Source organism: Argentina silus (genome assembly GCF_951799395.1).
Source record: "Argentina silus genome assembly, chromosome: 1".
Lineage (NCBI taxonomy): Eukaryota > Metazoa > Chordata > Actinopteri > Argentiniformes > Argentinidae > Argentina > Argentina silus.
The window spans coordinates 38,506,624-38,528,688 of NC_139655.1; the positions used below are offsets into that span (position 1 = coordinate 38,506,624).

General features: G+C 40.2%; 1 protein-coding gene across 1 annotated transcript in view; it reads left to right on the forward strand.

Moving 5' to 3' along the window:
* LOC310806437 (tomoregulin-1-like) overlaps nt 1–22,065 on the forward strand; it is a 44,922-nt gene that overhangs the window by 18,175 nt on the left and 4,682 nt on the right. Inside the window, exons 2-6 of the mRNA XM_083672532.1 lie at nt 5,471–5,580; nt 6,643–6,772; nt 8,547–8,573; nt 12,188–12,284; nt 12,374–12,522. Coding sequence (XP_083528658.1) covers nt 5,471–5,580; nt 6,643–6,772; nt 8,547–8,573; nt 12,188–12,284; nt 12,374–12,522 — 513 coding nt within the window. The remainder of the gene's footprint in view (nt 1–5,470; nt 5,581–6,642; nt 6,773–8,546; nt 8,574–12,187; nt 12,285–12,373; nt 12,523–22,065) is intronic.

Below are 22,065 nucleotides of genomic sequence, written 5' to 3' on the forward strand. Positions count from 1 at the left end.
GGAGGAATCATGTGCATTTGTATTCAGTTTCTTTCGAATACATGTAAAGGGAAGATATCTAGAATAGTGAAAACCCTCAATTACAACCACACACACGCATACAAGCAAATATATGTTGAATTGGTAGATTCAGATATAAACACTCAATCACACCCCTCAAACACCTACTACCAAATGCAGTTATAAACACATGCACACACACACACACACACACACACACACACACACACACACACACACACACACATTTCCCTCCTTAACTGCACCCTGCCAGGCACAATCTTCCCTGATGGATGGGGCAATGGCTTGACTTAATTAGCCATGAAAGGCACACTAGCCCGCAGAAGGAAGGAAACAATGAGCGATTGAGGCCAGCCAGCAGTGGACAGCTGCTGTAAACAGCTGTTGTTGACAGCCTTTTCCTGAAACAAATGACGGTTCGCCATCATAACATGCTCTCCTTCGACCGACAGGCATGCAAAGCCGCTCAGAAGAAGTTATGTTGCAGCAAGGGATGGTCAGACAAGGAAGATTCAAATTAGCTAATTTGTGCACAAGGGATAGTCTGGTCCGCAACACGTATCTCTTGGATGCAACATAAATTGTCTAGTTATGGCTCTAGGTAGAGAGATAAGATATAGCTATGTACCACTATTTTTAGCATGCGACATGTGAACATTGCCAGACTAGAATAAGCTTGGATATAGGATGATAAGACAAGCGATAAGACATTTAGCAAGCGAGCTAGTTCTGATGCATGTGTAAGACAGGTACAGCCATGTCAATTGCCAAATGCTTATAGCTGTTGATTTTGGCATTTTGTTTCTCAGGAAAACATCTGCAACATCCTGTGAAACAAGCCTTTTTTTGCAGAATATATGAGATGTGACTATAATGTGCTTTCTTGAGAGAAACACACTGTACACTGTATCATGGGGACAGGTTTTACATTGTGCGCATTACACATGCAATATACATTTGTTCAACATCATACTATCATCCACATAGAGCAATACTGAAAACAATATAGATTACTGGAGAGCAGCTTTACTCTTAAACTGTCAAAGTCATACTTACCTACAGTATGTGTTTTCATGCCTGGCTTTGAGGCTGGAGGAAAGCTTGAAGCCTTGTCTGGTGTATGGTGGCTAGTCGTTAGCGATGTATACATTTTGGGCCGGTCAAAAGCTGTAATTACCAAACATTACACAGTTCTTCAAAGTCAACTCAGCCATGGTGTGTGACACTTACAGAGGCATGACTACGTAATATGTGGTATCGCTACATCACTTTGCCCCCATTTCAACATAAGTAGGATTCCCTCTCTTTTATGTTGCTGGAATACGACGCTAATTTATGTACACCGCACATTTTTGAGTCACCAAGCCCTATCATTACCACAGAACTGGAAAGGGACAACTCCCAACGGAGCCTCTGAAGTACTTAGCAGAAACAAAAGCAATATGTACGTGTCACTGTGCTTAGAAGAGTCTGTGGTAGGACATTGCTGTAGAAAAAACGATGGATTGACATTTTTAGGTATGAACTTCCTCTTCCTCATAGACTATTACCCTTTTCTACCGTTTTAAACCCTCTAAATTTACATTTACATTTTACATTTATGGCATTTAGCAGACGCTTTTATCCAAAGCGACGTACAACAATACATTTGTTTAAGTAAGTGAATCATCTATCCAACAGTCATCATAAGACAAAATAATCAATGCTCACACCAGGGGCCATTGGTAGTCGTAATGCCAGTAGGCTAATTCTTTTTAGTCTAATTCTCGGGGTTAGGGTTAGTATAGGGGGGGGGGTAGTGAGGGTGAAGTGGTCTTTAGGAGGGACTGTTAAGATGAGATGGGTTTTCAATCTACGGCGGAAGATCGGAAGTGACTCTGCAGTCCTGACCGTTGTGGGAAGCTCATTCCACCAGCGGGGCGCCAGGACAGTGAAAAGCCGTGACCGAGTAGCACGGCCTCTGCATCCACGTAGAGGCGGCGGTGCCAGGCGGGCAGCCGAGGTGGACGAGCGGAGTGATCTTGCAGGGGTTTGGGGGCTAACCATTGCTTGCAAGTAGGGAGGGGCTGTTCCCTTTGCCGCCTGGTAGGCAAGCACCAGGGTCTTGAATTCTCTTCTCATAAAATAATCTTTTAGAACAATCCAATAAACATGAGCTATCAACTGTAATACATTTTCTTTTTCATGACAGTTAAGGGAATTTAGTTATATAGGTTTCATGTGTGTTTATGAAAGTTGAGAAAATAGCATCATATGAGATATAAATCATTTAACATTGAAATGACTAGTACTAGGGCAGAGGACTCAATAGCATGACTTAGGACACAGGCTTGATCCAAAAGAATAGTATTTACTAGCAAAAGGTTCGGTACACAGGTGGGCAGTCAATAGGTAGCGTATATCCAGAAAGGGGTAGGCAAAACCGAGTACGGTACACAGGTAGTCAATCCAAGATCAAAGCAGATAGTCCAACAGGGAGAAGGCAAAAAGCAGAGTCAAAAAACACTCAAAGATCAAAACCATGAAAACTAGACACTAGGGGAATTGCTGGGACACTGAGGCACAATAAACAAACTGGCAACGAGACAGAGGAACACACAGACTAAATACACAGGGAATGATGGTAAGGAACAGGTGGAATCAATCGGGTGGGAAAACACACAAAGGCAGATAACGAAGTGACAGAAACGAAAAACAACGTGAGAAAAACAGGAAATAAATGAATAACAAAAACAAACACAGAAACATCTTGCTCCAAATTTCTCCAAATTCATTGGATGGCACTACCTCATACAGTAAAACAATGACCCAAAACATACAGTTAGGTCCATATATATTTGGATTCTGACACAATTTTTGTTGTTTTAGCTGTTTACCAAAACATATTCAAGTTACAGTTATATAATGAATATGCTTAAAGTGCAGACTCTCAGCTTTAATTTGAGGGTATTTGCATCCAAATTGGAGGAAGGGTTTAGGAATTACAGCTCTTTTATATGTAGCCCCCTCTTTTTCAAGGGACCAAAAGTAATTGGACAATTGACTCAAAAGCTGTTTGATGGACAGGTGTGGACTATTCCTTTGTTATTTCTTTATCAATTAAGCAGGTAAAAGGTCTGAGTTGATTCCAAGTGTGGTATTTGCATTTGGAAGCTGTTGCTGTGAACGCACAACATGCGGTCAAAGGAGCTCTCAATGCAAGTGAAACAGGCCATTCTTAGGCTGCAAAAACAAAACAATCCATCAGAGAGATAGCGGAAACATTAGGAGTGGCCAAATCAACAGTTTGGTACATTCTGAGAAAAAAATAACGTACTGGTGAGCACAAAAAGGCCTGGACGTCCACGGAAGACAACAGTGGTGGATGATTGTAGGATTCTTCACATGGTAAAGAAAAACCCCTTCACAACATCCAGCCAAGTGAGGAACACTCTCCGGGAGGTAGGCATATCATTATCCAAGTCTACCATAAAGAGAAGACTTCACAAGAGCAAATACAGAGGGTTCACCACAAGGTGCAAACCATTCATAAGCCTCAAGAATAGAAAGGCCAGATTAGACTTAGCCAAAAAAACATCTAAAAAAGCCAGACCAATTCTGGAACAGCATTCTTTCGACAGATGAAACTAAGATCAACCTGTACCAGAATGAAGGGAAGAAAAAAGTATGGAGAAGGCTTGGAACTGCTCATGATCCGAAGCATACCACATCATCTATAAAACATGGTGGAGGCAGTGTGATGGCATGGGCATGCATGGCTTCCAATGGCACTGGGTCACTAGTGTTTATTGATGATGTGACAGAAGACAGAAGCAGCCGGATTAATTCTGAAGTGTTTAGGGATATACTGTCTGCTCAGATTCAGCCAAATTCAGGTCGATTCAAAGTCGATTCACAGTACAGATGGACAATGACCCAAAACATACTGGGAAAGCAACCCAGGAATTTTTTAAGGCAAAGAAGTGGAATATTCTGCAATGGCCGAGTCAATCACCTGATCTCAACCTGATCAAGCATGCATTTCACTTGCTGAAGACAAAACTAAAGGCAGAATGACCCACAAACAAACAACAACTGAAGACAGCTGCAGTAAAGGCCTGGCAAAGCATCACAAAGGAGGAAACCCAGCATTTGGTGATGTCCATGGGTTCCAGACTTCAGGCGGTCATTGCCTGCAAAGGATTCTCAACAAAGTATTAAAAATGAACATTTTATTTATGATTATGTTAATTTGTCCAATTACATTTGAGCCCCTGAAAATGTTTCATAAACGTTTGATCTGATATTTTTGTTCAACCCCTTGAATTAAAGCTGAAAGTCTGCACTTCAATTGCATCTCAGTTGTTTCATTTCAAATCCATTGTGGTGGCGTACAGAGCCAAAATTATGAAAATTGTGTCACTGTCCAAATATTTCCAGACCTAACTGTACTTCCATAGCAACTATAGAGTTTTTCAGGGCGTAAAAACGGAAAGTTCTTGACTGGCCAAGTCAATCTTATTAATGCAATTGAACATGCATTTCATTTCCTGATGATACGATTTTAGTACTTACAACTTCCTATGCAATTCAGAGACCCTATAAAAACAAATTTTAAATATTAATTGACAAATTACATTAACTATTAACTTTCCATGGAGATGGATTTAATTCAACTTATTGAGTGATTTGTTGATGACATTTTTGCATTTTAGCTAATTTTAAGGGTGTCATAGCAAAGGTCTGAATACTTATGTACATGAGGTATTTCTATATTTCAATTTTAATAAATTTACTGAAATTTCAAAAAACTTGTTTCCGCTTTGGGGTATTGTGTGTGGATTGATGGCAAATTCTTTTAATTTAATCCATTTTAAATTGAGTCTATAACACAACAAAATGTGGAAAAAGTGAAGGGGTCTGAATACTTTCCAAAGGCACTGTACTTTAGGACTGAAAATGGCTGCAATACAGGCCTGGCAGAGCATCTCCAGAGAAGATACCCAGCGTCTGGTGGGGTCAGTGGGTTGCAGACTTCAGGCAGTTTTGTCTACCAAATACTAAATATGAGAGCTTAATTTGGACATTTGATAAATCTGTCCTATTACTTTTGGGTACCCTGAAATAGGGGGACTATGCACAAAAAGTGTTGTAATTTCTGAATGGTGAAACCAATGTGTACACAAATACAATCTCTACTTTGACCCCATTGTTATTGTTTGATTTCAAATCCAAACTTTTGTGTAGATCCGAAAGAAGAAAAAATGGTTCACTGTCCCATTACTTACGCATGGCACTCTAAGTCAAAGAATGACACAAGGACAGGACAGTGTTTTAATCAATATCGGATGTCAGCCGGTGCTTCACAGACATGTCCTGCGAGTGTACATTCAAAGTACACAGAGTGTACATTCAAAGTTAATGAAGGGATGAATGAATGACCCGTCGTATTTTTCCTCTGTCATTCTAGACGTGTCGGAGAAAAAGAGTGACCTGCGAGTGTGTGATGACTCCACCTGCCGCTTTGGGGGTGTCTGCAGAGACGACAGGGCCCAACTGAAGTGTGTGTGCCAGTTTCAGGTATGATGATTATGTTTTTAATTCCTTAAAAGCAACTCCTCTACGTTTACTGGCAGATTAAATATTCAGATTCTATTCTAAACAGATCTAAATATTTTGCCTTCAAATTGAAAAAATCATTAATTATGTTCCTGCTGAGTGGCGTTTTTTCTCTAGTCTGTGTTGTTTTTCCCCAGTCTGAGATGCTGAATGATAAGGCCACCATATTTCACTCTAATGTGACTATAATTACAGCAGAAGGAGGCCAGGTGTGTGTGTGATGAGTCCAGAATACCTTAGAGAGAGAAAGACTGAGATTCTAGTGTAATGGGAAGACACTCGAACAGAACTGAACTGTACCTCTTAATTTGGTCTATGCCTTTAAAGCAGTCATAGATATGACATGGCAATCAGTTATAACCATTCATGACATGCCTCCCAATCAATGATTGATGACTTGAATGTAATGACATGTTGAGTGGTGCAGTGTACTATTTAACAACATATGTGCTCTAGTCAACCATCTTATCTTACTGCTAGTACCAAGGCAAAGGCAATCCGTTTGAGATGAATTGACAAACGTTCCCTTCCTAACAACCTGTCAGTCTTATGGCAGATCTACTCATGCCCAATAATTAGCCTGTGACTCATGGCACAAAGCCCAACAAATATTGTCAGAGAGATTGTGACCACTAACATTGACTTGAAGTCTTCTCCTCTCAGCTCATCATCGAATCCTAATTTGAGATGCAATTCAAATTTCAGTGCAAATTCCCCAAGAGTAGAACTATATCAAGATGTGTCTGTGTTTGCCTCCTATGTATGTCCAATACAGATTAAACAAAAGGCCTCAATGCATTATGTATGTGTAAGTCCAAGTAACACCTCATATTTCATTTCATTGAACAAAAGTTCCCGATGCAGGCGGTAACAATACAAAAGGCAGAATTTTCACTGGTGTTCCATAGCCATCTCCATAGTTCTTCTCCATTTCTTATAACAGAAGGTACTGAATTCATAATTAGTTTAGTAAACTCTTTGCATTATACAGGCCGCTTCACTTGATTGTATTTCTCATTTCAGTGTCACAAAAACTACATCCCTGTGTGTGGCTCTAATGGCGACACCTACCAGAACGAGTGCTACAGGAGGCAGGCTGCCTGCAAACAGCAGAGGCTCATCTCACGTGTATCTGATGGAGCCTGCTCAACCGGTGAGTTTTACCAGTACATTTGTAGCACAAGTACATCACCATTACATAGCCAGTGCCAGTGAATTATAAGTACATTATCAATACATATTACGAGTACATTACATTAGTAATGTTTTAGAACAATCCAGGTGTTTCTGCCGGATTTCTTTTGTTCCCGATACTTAATTGATTATATTGTTCAGTCAGAATGACCTGTGTTATCAGATCTTGATCAATTTCTAATTGCAAGACAAGGATGAGAACCAGCCGACTCTGCAGCCCTCCAGAAGGACCTGTTGTAGTCCTCCAGAAGGACCTGTTGTAGTCCTCCATAAGGACCTGTTGTAGTCCTGACCCTTCCTGACCCTTTTTGACCCTTCCTGACTTTCTTTTCTCTGATTGAGAGTTTTCAGGCCATGTTGGCGTCATTGTCTATCATTATACTACACAATACTAGGACTAAGACCAAGCCATGGGTAGTTTAGAGTTGTTGATATTATCACATTTACAAGGTCTAAATGAAAAGCCAATTCCAAGGTAGAAACAGAAACGTGGGGAGAACTTTCCCTCTGGTTTGCCCTCCCTTACACTAAGCCTTTTCTCATCAAGGATCGTACCTTCTCACCGAATGCTGGATGATGAAGATATCCCCCAAGACACCCAGGGTTTATGCTGTCATAACACATTGCAAAACATGTGTGAAAACGTGTAGCAACAGTACAGCAGCAAAGTGAACCCAATCTGTTGGGGCAGTGGTCTGATTTCCCTAGTGGTGCTCCACAGGGCCACGGTTCCTATTACAGCTATACGAAGGCTATAGCTGTGCAATATGCCCTCTGCATCCTTCCCCTCTCTCCTCGCTCAGTGCAATTTCCTATCCTCCAGATTTATGCTTCCTGTAATTGAAGCATTTGGCGGCTATGTGCTAAGGGGATGCCATGAATACTTAGTCCCAGCCGGTTACATTTATTTCTCTTAGCTTGAGTTAGAGGCTGAGCACTGGTGGTCTCATGTGGCTGGTTCGCTGTGAGAAGACTTGGTGGTTTTTGCTATAGTGTCTGTGTGTAGGAGGCAGATAGAACGCCCTCCACAGGTCACTAGGTGGTATGTGGGCGTGTCTCAAGGGAGGGGGCAAAGTTTTGCTGTTGTGAATGATGATGTCAGTGAGTATCTACAGAGCTTGGCTGACACAAGACCTTTGATTGAATTCCAACCATAGTTTTGTCAGTGAAGACTGGGCTGTGGTGTTGCGCTAAAGAAGCCTTTTTTGTTGCTGAACCATCAAGCTAATGCAAGATTTATCGTTGCTAGGTTTTGGTCTGATCCTTCTGTCAAAGGCTCAATGACCATGACATTGTAAACATTAAGAAGAAAACCGAGGTGAAACTTGATTAAACGATGCAGTAAGCATCCATTTCTTAATGCAGCAATGCTATGCTAAGTCCCTGAAATAACAAGTGTCCATTTCATAATTCAAAATATTCCTTGCCAAGATCTGTGTCTAGCCAGGGTCCATTTCTTATTTCAACAATGCTATGCCAAGAAGTATTTCAGAGCTGTTCTACTCAGCTCTCTGGCACTTCTGTAACACTGTTCCACATGGGAACTGCAAAGCCCCTTAAGAAGTATTAATGAAGGCTTTATGTTTTGCTTATCAAACATGAATACATCCATATTTCAACCTTGACTATTACTATCTCTATGTACTTGAATGAATATTGGTGTTGTGCTTATGCAGTGCCTTGGCCTAAACTGAAATTGTGACTGACTACAATGTTTTCCAATCTTCCAATAGATACTGGTTCTGGATCTGGAGACGGAGGTATGTGATATTCTATGGTTATTCATTACATCTGATTGTATATACAGTGCCCTGCATAAGTAATGGGACAGTGAAGCATTTTTATCCAATGTTTGGATTTGAAATCAAACAATTACTATGATGTTAAAGTATAGATTCTCAGCTTTTATTTCATGGTATTAACATTTGTACATATTGGTTTCACTCTTTTGAAATGATAAGCACTGTATACATACTGTGTTACATATGATTTCTGCATCACACTAAAAAAGTATTTGTTTTGGGACTTACACAAATTGAGGAGTGAAATGTCCTTAGATATCAAAGAGGGCATAGAAAGGTACATTAGCTTTAGAACACTTTGAAGATTTTTCCTCACATACCATAGAGGGATACCTGGGGCTATTTCAAAGTCCTAAGAAGTGCACAGACTAATACACCCGGCAATGATTTCCAATTTCCTTCATTCTGAATGCTAATATAGTCCCTTGACCATGACAATTGGTTTGTCAGCCATTTCTGGAAATGCCTATTTGGATAGCAGTTTAACTTTCAAATCCTCACTCATCTCCGACTTCTGAAAGTTCTAAACTTTGCAAGCTTCTCTCAGAATAAGGTTCAAATGACATGTGAATGACTGGAATGAAAACTTGAGCTGATGTTTGGACTACAGATGTATAAATAGAAAGACATTTTACAAAAGCGAGTGAACTGTGTGGCTTTGTACACAGTCTATAAGCCTGAATGTTAAGTCTCCAATAATGATCTTGGAGAAAATGGCAGTTCCTCCCATTAACTTCCCCAGATAGAGGTATTAATATTGTCTCTCTTGAGAGAAACACTGAATGTGTCATGCAGCCACAGTGCTTATTTTGGCAACACAGACATTTTGTGACCATCTGCAGGTGGCAGCCACAGCGTTGGTTGTTTAATACGACTGTTGGGGTTTTAATTGGAAGCCCAATATCTCTACCATCTGTAAACAGGACTGGAGAGACGATAGAGTTATCCCCTACAGGCTATTGGCTGGGCTGTTGATATAAATTATTTAACTTCAGTTGAGCTCTGATATATGCGTATTGTATCTGTGTATCTGGCTATATTTTGTTGTTTGTTGTCCTTTTTGAGCGCACTTGGTTTGGGTGTTTATATGTTATATGGTATAATTCCATAAGGGTATGGCTATCAATTTTTGCTGTACAAATGCTGCGTGCATGACTGTTGTGCACTGTGTCTGTGTACACAGATTTTCGGTAAAGGGTAATGCTAAGAAATATTGCCATGGGTTCACTATAGCCTAGCTTAAGGTTAACAAAGCCTTAGCAGCATATCTTTATCTATTGATTCTCAGCTCTTTGTCCTGACTGAGCAATATGTCCAATACATCCATAAACAGCAGGCCAATCTGTCAAACAGAGGGCTAATCCATATACCGCCTCGGCGGTCTGCCGGCTTATTGCATCTTATCAAATATGGGTTAATTGTAATCGTCTTTGATCTGAGCAGTGGGCGTTTTTTTCGCTTTGGTTTGTTTTCTCTGTGATTGAAAAATCCCTGTACTTATCTAAGCTTCTCTAATAGAAGGTGTGAGGGAGTAGTGTTTTTGAATCTGCCTCCTGTTGATGATGCATCTGTTAGGCAGAGCAGTGGTGTAGTATGAGTTGAAATTGATGAAATTGTTCAGTGGAACAACAAGCACACAACAAAATAAGACAAATTGATATACAGTACCAGTCAAAAGTTTGGACACACCTTCTCATTCAATTGTTTTTCTTTATTTTTTATTATTTTCTACATTGTAGATTAATATTGAAGACATCACAACTATGAAGGAACACATATGGAATTATGTAGTAAACCAAAAAGTGTTAAACAAACCAGAATATGTCTTATATTTTAGATTCTTCAAAGTAGCCATCTTTTGCTGTGATGAAAGCTTTGCACACTCTTGGCATTCTCTCAATCAGCTTCATGAGGTAGTCAACTGGAATGGTTTTCCAACAGTCTTGAAGGAGTTCCCAGAGATGCTGAGCACTTGTTGGCTGCTTTGCTTTCACTCTGCAGTCCAACTCATCCCAAACCATCTCAATTGGGTTTAGGTCCGGTGATTGTGGAGGCCAGGTCATCTGACGCAGCACTCCATCACTCTCCTTCTTGGTCAAATAGCCCATACATAGCCTGGAGGTGTGTTTGGGGTCATTGTCCTGTTGAAAAACAAATGATGGTCCCACTAAGCACAAACCAGATGGGATGGCATGTCGCTGCAGAATGCTGTGGTAGCCATGCTGGTTAAGTGTGCCTTGAATTTTGAATAAATCACCAACAGTGTCACCAGCAAAGCACCCCCACACCATCACACCTCCTCCTCCATGCTTCACGGTGGGAACCACACATGTAGAAACCATTCACTCACCTTTTCTGCGTCTCACAAAGACACAGCGGGTGGAACCAAAAATCTCACATTTGGACTCATCAGACCAAAGTACAGATTTCCACTGGTCTAATGTCCATTCCTTGTGTTTCTTGGCCCAAGCAATTCTCTTCTTCTTCTTGTTCTTCCTCAGTAGTGGCTTCTTTGCAGCAATTCGACCATGAAGGCCTGATTCACGCAGTCTCCTCTGAACAGTTGATGTTGAGATGTGTCTGCTACTTGAACTCTGTGAAGCATTTATGTGGGCTCTAATCTGAGGTGCTGTTAATTTGCGGTTTCTGAGGCTGGTAACTCTAATGCACTTATCCTCTCCAGCAGAGGTAACTCTTGGTCTTCCTTTCCTGCAGCGGTTTGATGGTTTTCGCGACTGCACTTGACGATACATTCAAAGTTCTTGAAATTTTGAATTGATTGACTGGCCTTCATGTCTTAAAGTAATGATGGACTGTCGTTTCTCTTTACTTAGTTGAGTGGTTCTTACCATAATATGGATTAGAACAGTAGTCGAATAGGGCTATTCGCTGTATAGAACTGTGTACCAACCCTACCTCTGCACAACACAACTGATGGTCTCAAACACATTAAGAAGGCAAGAAATTCCACAAATTAACTCTTGACGAGGCACACCTGTTAATTGAAAACCATTCCAGGTGACCTCATGAATCTGATTGAGAGAATGCCAGAAATGTGCAAAGCTGTCATCAAAGCAAAAGGTGGCTACTTTGAAGAATCTAAAATATAAAACATATTCTGGTTTAACACTTTTTTGTTTACTACATAATTCCATATGTGTTCTTTCATAGTTTTGATGTCGTCAGTATTAATCTACAATGTAGAAAATAATAAAAAATAAAGAAAAACCATTGAAGGAGAGGGTGTGTCGAAACTTTTGACTGGTACTGTATGTGAAACTGAAAACCTTGTTAATGGAACTGAAAGTTCAGGAAAAGCAGGAAACTGAGTACAGGATAGATAGATAATGAAAGAAAAAGATGATGAAGCAATGAGAGTGAAACTAAAAGTCCCGGTACAGAATGATACAAAGACAGGATGAAACCTGGAAAAAAATGAAACAGAAAGAGTATTTCTTGTAAGGGTTGAATACAACAGAAAAGACAATGAAATGGAAAAAATAAATAAAAGAAAGAGGATAGAACCGAATGTCTGGGAAGATTGTTGTTTACAAATCCCTTCTTTCTTCCAGATTATGAGGGATCAGGCACAGATGTCGGGAACAAGTATACCAAGTGTAGCACGTGCAAGTATGGAGCAGAGTGTGACGAGGACCTTGAGGACGTTTGGTGAGTTTTTGTGTAATAATATTGAATTAAATAATATCTGTGGATTTTTGAATCAAATAACAACTATAAAAATGGCCTCTTTTGTTCAGGTGCATATGTAACATTGACTGCAGAGGACACAATTTGAACCCAGTGTGTGCCACTGACGGAAACTCCTACAACAACCCTTGCCTGGTCCGCGAGGCGTCGTGCATGAAGCAGGAGCAGATCGATGTCAAACACCTTGGGAGATGCCCAGGTAAAATTGAGATGTACGCAATGAGTTGTCTGTTATGATGAAGAGCTCTGTGCCCACCTGCTGTTTACAAGAGGTGAAATGCTCCTCATTAGAATAATTATGGGTTAGAAGAGAGACACAGTACAGGTGACTTAACAGGTGACTTATCAGACTACATCACACTGACATCATGCAGGTTTGAATGTGCATGTCGCTTGCAAAAAGAAAGTTTGAAAGTCCAAAAACATGTCCATTTGTGCAGTGGGATGCCAGAATCGAAAAGCTGTTGACAAAGGTCTTAATTTTTACTGAATACCATCAACTCACACTCCTTTTAATGCTAACCGCAGACGTCTTTGGCTGCAAGCCCTCAGAAGAAAAGATTGGAACGAGAACCTCATTAAAAATGCCCGACATTGCATACCAGTGCTTTAGGTGCCAGTAGTTTCAGTTTATTGTTTCATGTCTTCATGTCTTCATCTTTCAGCTCTGAAAACATAATAAAAGAAATGTTAGATAACTTATTTTGTTAATACAAATTGCAACCACAGCTGGTTCCATGTGTCATTAACTTATTACATTGCACTGATAATAACATGTTTATATTAATTCTGTGTGATAGTAATGGCTTTACATGATGCAATTCAATTGTTTAAAGTACTCATTTATACCTGCTTCTTACATGTCCATGACCTGATCTTGTCTACATTCAGATTGTGTCTACATTTCTAGACAGGTATAGAGTATTAAAATACTTCAAGCGATAGTTCACCCAAAAATCATATATCATATATCATATATAACCTTTGACATTGGTCTTTCTACGCTTTGCTCTGGCTGGCTGCAGTTGGCTGTCTGTCCTTTTAGGCTTTCTGCTGATTTCACTCAGTCTGGCTGGCTTCACCTCTCTCTTGGATGTGTGGATCCACATATTAGTTCCTGAAGTACAAGACTTCTCTGTCTTTCCCATCCTGACCCACAGCTCAACTTTTAACATAAGTGCAGCTGTATGGCTGCAGCATGACCCTAACCTGCAGGAAAATGGTGTAGAGATTTATTCCTAGCTATCTAATGTATTAACACATTGGTTTAAATGGTGCTTGGCTAGATATGTCAATAACCACAGCTGTATGATTGCAGCAGTGAATTTTTATTAGATTAAATGAATGACACTGACAGTGGATTGGGTTAATAACAATGGAAAGGTAAGATAATTTAGTAAATTAACGTTAGGTACATAGCCAGCCATACAGGTACAGTTCGCAGTCAGGATACAGTTGTTTGTCTTGTTGACAATAACCCACGCCTTGTACAACTCCGTCTTCTTGCCCTGTCTTTGGCTAGGCAGCACCTCAGTCTTCAGCACTACAAAGTTTTGAACTTGGTAATCATGAAATTGTAGGTCTTGGACGTGACGACAAAGAACAAAGTTGTACGCATCAAGCGACTTTTAACTTCTCCCGGGTATGCTTTTAACTTCTCCTGGGTATAAACACTTGGAGTGTCGATCAGGTAAGTATGTACACTGCCTTCGGAAAGTATTCAGACCCATTACATTTTTCCACATTTTGTTGTGTTATAGACTCAATTTAAAATGGATTAAATTAAAAGAATTAATCCAGCCTCAGGATCACATTCCTGAGCAGTTTTGTTCCTCTCCATTTGTTCAGTTTGTAATGACAACCTGATCCACACAGTGTGTAATTGATTGCTATGCAAATATATTAATTCCAAAATTACATGAACTATTATCCTTGCATTAAGATGGACTCAGTTCAACTTATTAAGTGATTTGTTGATGACATTTTTGCATTTTAGCTACTTTTAAGAGTGTCATAGCAAAGGGTCTTAATACTCATGTACATGAGGTATTTCTGTATTTCAATTTTAATACATTTACTGAAATGTCTAAAAACCAGTTTTTGCTTTGTTATTCTGGGGTATTGTGTGTGGATTGATGGCAAATTTGTTTAATTTAATCCATTTTAAATTGAGTCTATAACACAACAAAATGTGGAAAAAGTGAAGGGGTCTGAATACTTTCTGAAGGCACTGTATGTCTGGTCACTGAAGGCTTGAACATTTCATTTCGTCGTTTAACCATTGACAGGGCGCCAATGCATATGGGTCTGCAAGACCAAGGCTAATTTCATAGCATAACACTAAAATCTACAATTATTATGTTAAGTCATAACGTAGGCTACATCGGATTAGTTCGCTAGCTGTCTTCCTCTCTTCATTTGTCCTTTGTTGTCCTTAGCAGCGTGAGTTTTCTGCAACCCTAATGTGCGCGCATCCCCAATGTTTACAAACATATAATTGGCCCATCCTTTTTCACCTGAACACACTCAGTGCTTTGTGTTGTTGATTCATTCCATAATTGGTGCATATTCAATAGCCACAGCTAATCAGCATGTCCAATGATTATAGCTGTTTAGATGTTTTATGGCACAGATTGAATAGACACACTTTCTGTAAATGCAAGTATTTAACTACCCTTCCCTATAGAGTCTTGCTGTATTAGCAAATATGTTGAAAAGCGACACAGTTATTGATGAATTGGAATGGCATGTCTATGTGTCTCTTGAGTTATTGCTGTGTCAGCTAGCTTAGCATAGTTATGTATTTTTAACCCAACTAAGATGCACCCAACTACGATGTTTTACCGTTATACAGTGGGGGAAATAATTATTTGATCCCCTGCTGATTTTGTTAGTTTGCCCGATTACAAAGAAATGAGCGGTCTATAATTTGTATGGTACTTTTATTTTAACAAATAGACACAGAATATCAACAAAAAAGTCCAGAAAAACATATTATATAAAGTTATAAATTAATTTGCATTTGATCGAAGGAAATAAGTATTTGATCCCCAAGCAAAACATGACTTAGTACTTGGTGGAGAAACCCTTGTTGGCAAGCACAGAAGTCAGACGTTTCTTGTAGTTGGTCACCAGGTTTGCACACATCTCAGGAGGGATTTTGGTCCACTCCTCTTTACAGATCCTCTCCAAAACCTGAAGGTTTCAAGGCTTTTGCTTGGCAACTCGAAGCTTCAGCTCCCTCCACAAATTTTCTATAGGATTAAGGTCTGGAGACTAGCTAGGCCACTCCATGACCTTAGTGTGCTTCTTCTTGAGCCACTCCTTCGTTGCCTTGGCCGTATGTTTTGGGTCATTGTCATGCTGGAAGACCCATCCACGACCCATCCTCAGTGCTCTGGCTGAGGGAAGGAGGTTCTCGTCCAAGATCTTACGGTACATGGCCCCGTCCATTGGCCTCTCAATGCAGTGAAGTCGTCCTGTACCCTTAGCAGAGAAACAACCCCAAAGCATAATGTTTCCACCTCCGTGTTTGACGGTGGGGATGGTGTTCTTGGGATTGTAGCATTCAGCATTTCTCTCCCTCCAAACACGACGAGTCGAATTTATGCCAAAGAGTTCAATTTTGGTCTCATCTGACCACATCACCTTCTCCCAAGCCTTCTCTGAATCATTTAAGTGTTCATTGGCAAACTTCAGATGGGCCTGTACATGTGCCTTCTTGAGCAGGGGGACCTTGCAGGCACTGCAGGATTTCAATCTGTTACGGTGTAGTGTGTTACCAATGGTTTTCTTGGTGACTGTGGTCCCAGCTGCCTTGAGATCATTACCAAGCTCCTCCTGTGTAGTTCTGGGCTGATCCCTCACCCTTCTCATGATCATCCTTACCCCACGAGGCGAGATCTTGCATGGAGCTCCAGGCCGAGGGCGATTGATGGTTATTTTGTATTTCTTCCATTTTCTAATAATTGCACCAACAGTTGTCTCCTTCTCACCAAGCTTCTTGCTGATGGTCTTGTAGCCCATTCCAGCCTTGTGCAGGTCTACAACTCTTACCCTGATGTCCTTTGAATGTTCTTTGGTCTTGCCCATGGTGGTGGAGAGGTTGGAATGGAAGAGATTGATTCTATTGACAGGTGTCTTTTATACCCATAACAAACAGAGATTAGGAGTACTTTCTTAAAGTGACAGGACTAATCTGTGTGCCTCATGGGCATATAACCGGTCTGTATGAGCCAGAATTGTTGCTGGTTTGTAGGGGATCAAATACTTATTTCCTTCGATCAAATGCAAATGAATTTATAACTTTATATAATGTGTTTTTTCGGGACTTCTTTGTTGATATTCTGTCTCTATTTGTTAAAATAAAAGTACCATAAAAATTATAGACCGCTCATTTCTTTGTAATCGGGCAAACTAACAAAATCAGCAGGGGATCAAATAATTATTTCTCCCACTGTACATTATCACATTATAATCTTGGCTGCAAGGATTTTTTTAGTTGAACCTTGAATTCAGATGCAATGTACTCCAGAAATCACTTCACCTCCACTAGGGGTCCTACAAATTGTGTTCTTGCTTAAATCATGTCAGGAGTAGGTTTAGGAAAAGATACAGCTATTTTAGTTAGGAATATAAACCACTTTTTAGTTAGTGCCAGACTGATACTGAATTTTTGGGTACTGATGACGATTTATGGGGGGGCAAATTTCACAGATTACTGATATATCTGCAGATATATAATTTTTCTGTGGTGAAATTATTATTATTATAAAACAAAATTTAACACTGTAACAATGTCCGTGATACACAGAGGCAGACGCAGTGGTGTAGTGAGGGAACGGTCCCGTTTATTCATAGAGTCAGTAATATTTCGGCTTTTTAGCCCTCCAAAACCAAAACACTCGGCGACTTTCCAGTTGCCCTCCTTCTCTCTCGAACGCAGAGGCACACACATCTTAAACCATCTAGTCAACGAGGCTTCATTTGCAACAGGTGTGCAACGGAGCCTCGCTGACGTCACCCTGGCCACGGTCCTGTAGCTCCCTCTACAGGCCGAACGCTGCATGTCCCCCCACAAACACAGAATTCTGTTTTTAGTACAGGGTTCAGAAGAGAAACAATGGCAAAACATTGTCTTTATGCTGATTCAGCAAAAATCCATGTCCAAAATTACTTGATATGATCTTGATTGATAAATAGAGCAACATTTTTTTAAATTCATGTGCACAGTTACTTGTTCTATTCCAAATGGGAATTTCACATGTTCTGCATATTGATATACAGTGTCCTGGGTAAGTAATGGGACAGTGAAGACATTTTTCTTCTTTTGGCTTTATACTCCAAAAGCTTTGAAATCAAACAATTACAATGAGGTTAAAGTAGAGATTCTCAGTTTTATTTGAGGGTATTTGTGTACATTATTATACATTAGAAATGACACTTTTTATACATAGTCCCCCTATTTCAGGGCACCAACAGTGATGGGAGAGCTTGCTTGACAGGTTGTTTCTGGTAAGTCAGATGTGTTCCATCACATGATTTGTGCAGGCATAAGAGAGCTGTCAATGTCTAGTATTGATTCGAGGCTTTGCATTTGCCTTTGGAGTCTACCATTGGTGTCTGTCAACATGAGGACCAGTTTGGAACGTTTGGAGAAAAAAGACTTACAGCATACCACCTCATCTGTGAAACATGGTGGAGGGGTGTTATGGTTTGGGCATGTATACAGTAGGTCAGAGTTTAAAATGTTAATGCTTGTGTGACGATATCGCCAGGGTATCGCGGCAGTAAACTAGCCTTCTCTAAACATTATTTGAGGTGTTTCAACTCGGCAGCATTGAGCAAATCTAATGGAAGGGCTTGTGGTGAAACAGTAGCTCATATCTACGTCTTCATTTGCCCAATTTGTGAGCTGTTATTAATGTATATTTTCATTTAATTCGTTTTATTGCAATTCCCTTTTTTTCATTCTGAATTAACAATAATGGCAGCCTTTTAGGGATTCTTTTCCATAAGTCTACATTCATGCCTTGGCTATTGATAACAAATAACAGATTCAGAATCTACAATTTGTCTACATGCAGAGTAGCTTACGAGTTGTTTAAATTTGAAAAAGGAATTATTGTCTGGTCGAAGACCAGGTAGATGAGGGAGAATGTGAAATGCAAGCGTTTTTTTTCTCCTCAGCTGTGAGGGAGCACGGAGACAGAGAAGCTGGTGTGCTCACACATACACACACAGCACTGCGCTGGAGGAGTGAGGGAGTTTTTTCACCCCTCCTCCCCCTGTGAGTACACGATAAGAAAATAGATGATTAGTCGTATAGCGGACAAGATGATTTTTCACGTCCCTAGTAGCTACTACACAACTGAAGGAAAGGTTTAATTGGGATCCTCAAACGGTAACGCTTTTGATGAAGAAGGCAGGGTGTTGTAGGCTAGCTGCTCCTCCTGTTGTACATTTGTAGTTGATTCTTAGCAAGTTGGCTTTGGCTCTGCTCACAGAGAGGAGAGCATATTTAACAACTGAAGTCTTGCGGAGGGGAGGGAAGAGTGATGCACAAATACGCATGCAATACTGACACTTGGAAACAAATAAAATAATTGCTGCACAAACAGTAACATAGGGGAAAAAATGTTGTATTGGTTTGAATTGGAAGCCTCTGTGGATGGAATTTTCGCAAAGGCACACCCTGGCCAAAACAAGGCCAGCCCTTGTGTTTTGGTTGCGATGTTTACCTTTCACAACTCAAGCGGCAGACAGCACCTTTAAGTAGGCCTATGTTTGAAACATGTATCCTATGCCTATGTTGGGGTTAATACCTTTATTCAACAGCATATCATTGCATGAAAAAGTATAACTTTATTGAACAAGCAATACAAAGCTGTAATGACCTGAATGCAGCATTTGAAATCTATATAGTTACAATGGAGTAAGGTTTGTGAAGGCATACTGAATAATGAGGTCAGTGCACCTTGTACACACACACACACACACACACACACACACACACACACACACACACACACACACACACACACACACACACACACACACACACAACACACCCATACACGTGTTGCTTGTTTGTTTGGCACATGCTGTTGACATGTTGACATGGCTGGTAGTTATCAAGCCTCTTAGAGTAGGACATTTTCAAGCTCTCATACGTGCTTGAAAATTCAGAGTGATGCACATGGCGCTACTTTTACATATATTAATAAAAGCAAGTTATCAAAAGTCTTTAGACATAAAAGTTGTCATTAATCTGAAAGTATTTAGGAGACCTCAAGAGGTGTCCTTACTTGTTGAGTAGACTACAAATTACCAATAGATGGCCAGATTTCAAGAGGAGAGAAATGTTCTACAAACAAAGTTCCTTAAAAGATACCGGTTGGATAAGGATGGAATTTGTGTTACTAACCTTGTTAGGCATGCCATCACCCCATCTTAGCTACGGTCTTTTGCACTCTCTGAAGAAATGAAAAGAATCCTTCTTTGAGATTATCTTTTTTAGGGATTCTTTTCCATAAGTCTACATTCATGCCTTGGCTATTGATAACAAATAACGGATTCAGAATCTACAATTTGTCTACTTTCTCTTTGAGCCCACTGCAGACACTACAGCCATTATTAGTATTTTTTATGTGCACAAATCAGATATTAACAAACGGCTATATATCAATCATTTCATGTTTAGCCTGGGCTACTTGATCATGGCTGTTTACACTGGTAGCCTGCCTTAGGCTGATGAGCCACTGTGGTTACAATATTGGATATTGGATATATTATTTTTTATTATATTTTTGAGGGGTAAATTACTTTTCTTATTTAGGCTGTTACTACAGTAATCAACAATCAAAGCAATTGAACTGTTGAGTAACGAGAGGTGTCCGTCAAAGGAAAGCCGGTGATATAATTGTGCTTTGATTAGCCCACCAACATTGGTGAGATGTAGTCTGCTGTAACATCTGCTGTAATATTAATGCATTGGTTACCTTGGAGTTCCCACAGTGCGGACTGAGTGCAAAGGCTAAGCACCAACACAATAATAACAGTCATTGTCATGCACATGACAATGATGTCTCATCTATCATCTCATCAACAATATGAGATGAGAGGATTGTTCTGGGACACAGGGCAGTGAACCTGTGGTATCGTACACCTCATTGGGATCAGAATTTAAACAATGTCCAGAGGGCTCATACTAGCTAGCTTGATGCTTGCCTCAATTTAACACTGACTGTTTTTGTTAACACCATGTTAGTGTCATTATTTTACCTCCAAGCTTTGTTTACACTAGCAAGTGGCGAAAAAATGGCTCTTTGGGCCGTATCACAACTTAAGATAAATGCTCAGCAATTCATTATTTACACAAAAAGCAATGCTTATTTCTTACTGAAGAACAATACTTATGCTAGTCACAGACTAACCTCACTCCTGGATTTAGGAGTCCTAGCCTAACTGCTAGTCCAAAGCTCTTTCGAAATCCTGTGTCATGACATGCTAGCTGTTCACCTCATCACATAAACAAGTAAGCCCAAGCTAGCCTTTCAAGTGACAAACATCCATGGTTCATGCTAGCCCTGCTCCCATGCAGTGCTTTATGCTGGCCTGACTGAAGCTGCACATAGCCAGATAAGCCCTCGCCGAGCAGACACCTGTCCTCGGTGCTGAGGCGGCCCATCAGTCATGCAAATCAATGAGCGTGAGCAGAACGCACTAAAGCCTCTGAAGCAGTAAACAAACACGCAGCCTGACCGGTGCCTCAAACAGAATAACATTTATTCACTGCCATTCTAATCCCCTGTCAGGCAAAACCGTCCAGATTCAATTTACTTTTCACCACAAATGATGCTTGTGTTTGTTTGTGTGTTTTAGGGACATGTTTAAAAAAGCTCTTAAAAGCTCAAATGAGTCATGTTATCCATGAGATCTACTGGGCTCATTAGTATTCTTAGGCTGCTGTCTGATACATCAAGAATCACGTTGACAGTGCCAACGCCCAAAGCTATTTTAGAAAACCATCGAAGTACATCCTTTTAGGCTTGATTCAACTTGATGCACTCATCAGAATTACAATTTCTCTCTTTTGACATCAAGACATGCGGGATAGCCTATATGGAACTTCTCTATGGGTCCTTTAGTAGACACAAATCAGACAAATTGTATGGATTTCTTGTTAGTTGTTAAGGACAGTGAAATGTCAGGAGTTGTGTGACCAAGCCTCTGATTAGCTCTGTGGGAAGGGGTTTCTGACAGGACCCGGGGTGAGAAGCATCTGCCTGTTGTCCGGCTGCTGCCTCGCTAATGCAGCAGACCAAGACTGCAATAAAACCTTCCCGTTTCCCTCCCCGTAGACCTTTCAGAGGGATTATGTTACATTGTAATCCCAATAAATACAAAATGAAAGTACTGTGTCATCAGCATTGCAGGGTATTTTCCAACTGGCATATTTGAAAACTAGAAAGTTTAACTAGAAAGTCATTGATTGATGTCAATAGATACTGTATGTTCATTGATATAGTGATATTGATATAGACTGACAATTCTTGGTTTTAAAGCAATCTCAACAGCTTGTCAGCTTGATTAAAGCAAAAACATTTCCAGCAATTTTACTTGCAGCTTGCACTAACTACTGCTGTTGTTGTGAATACTGTACAGTGAATTTATTTGACATATTCAGGCATAAGCATGGTATACCTTAATCTCTGTAATGCTAATGTTTCTCATAGCGATA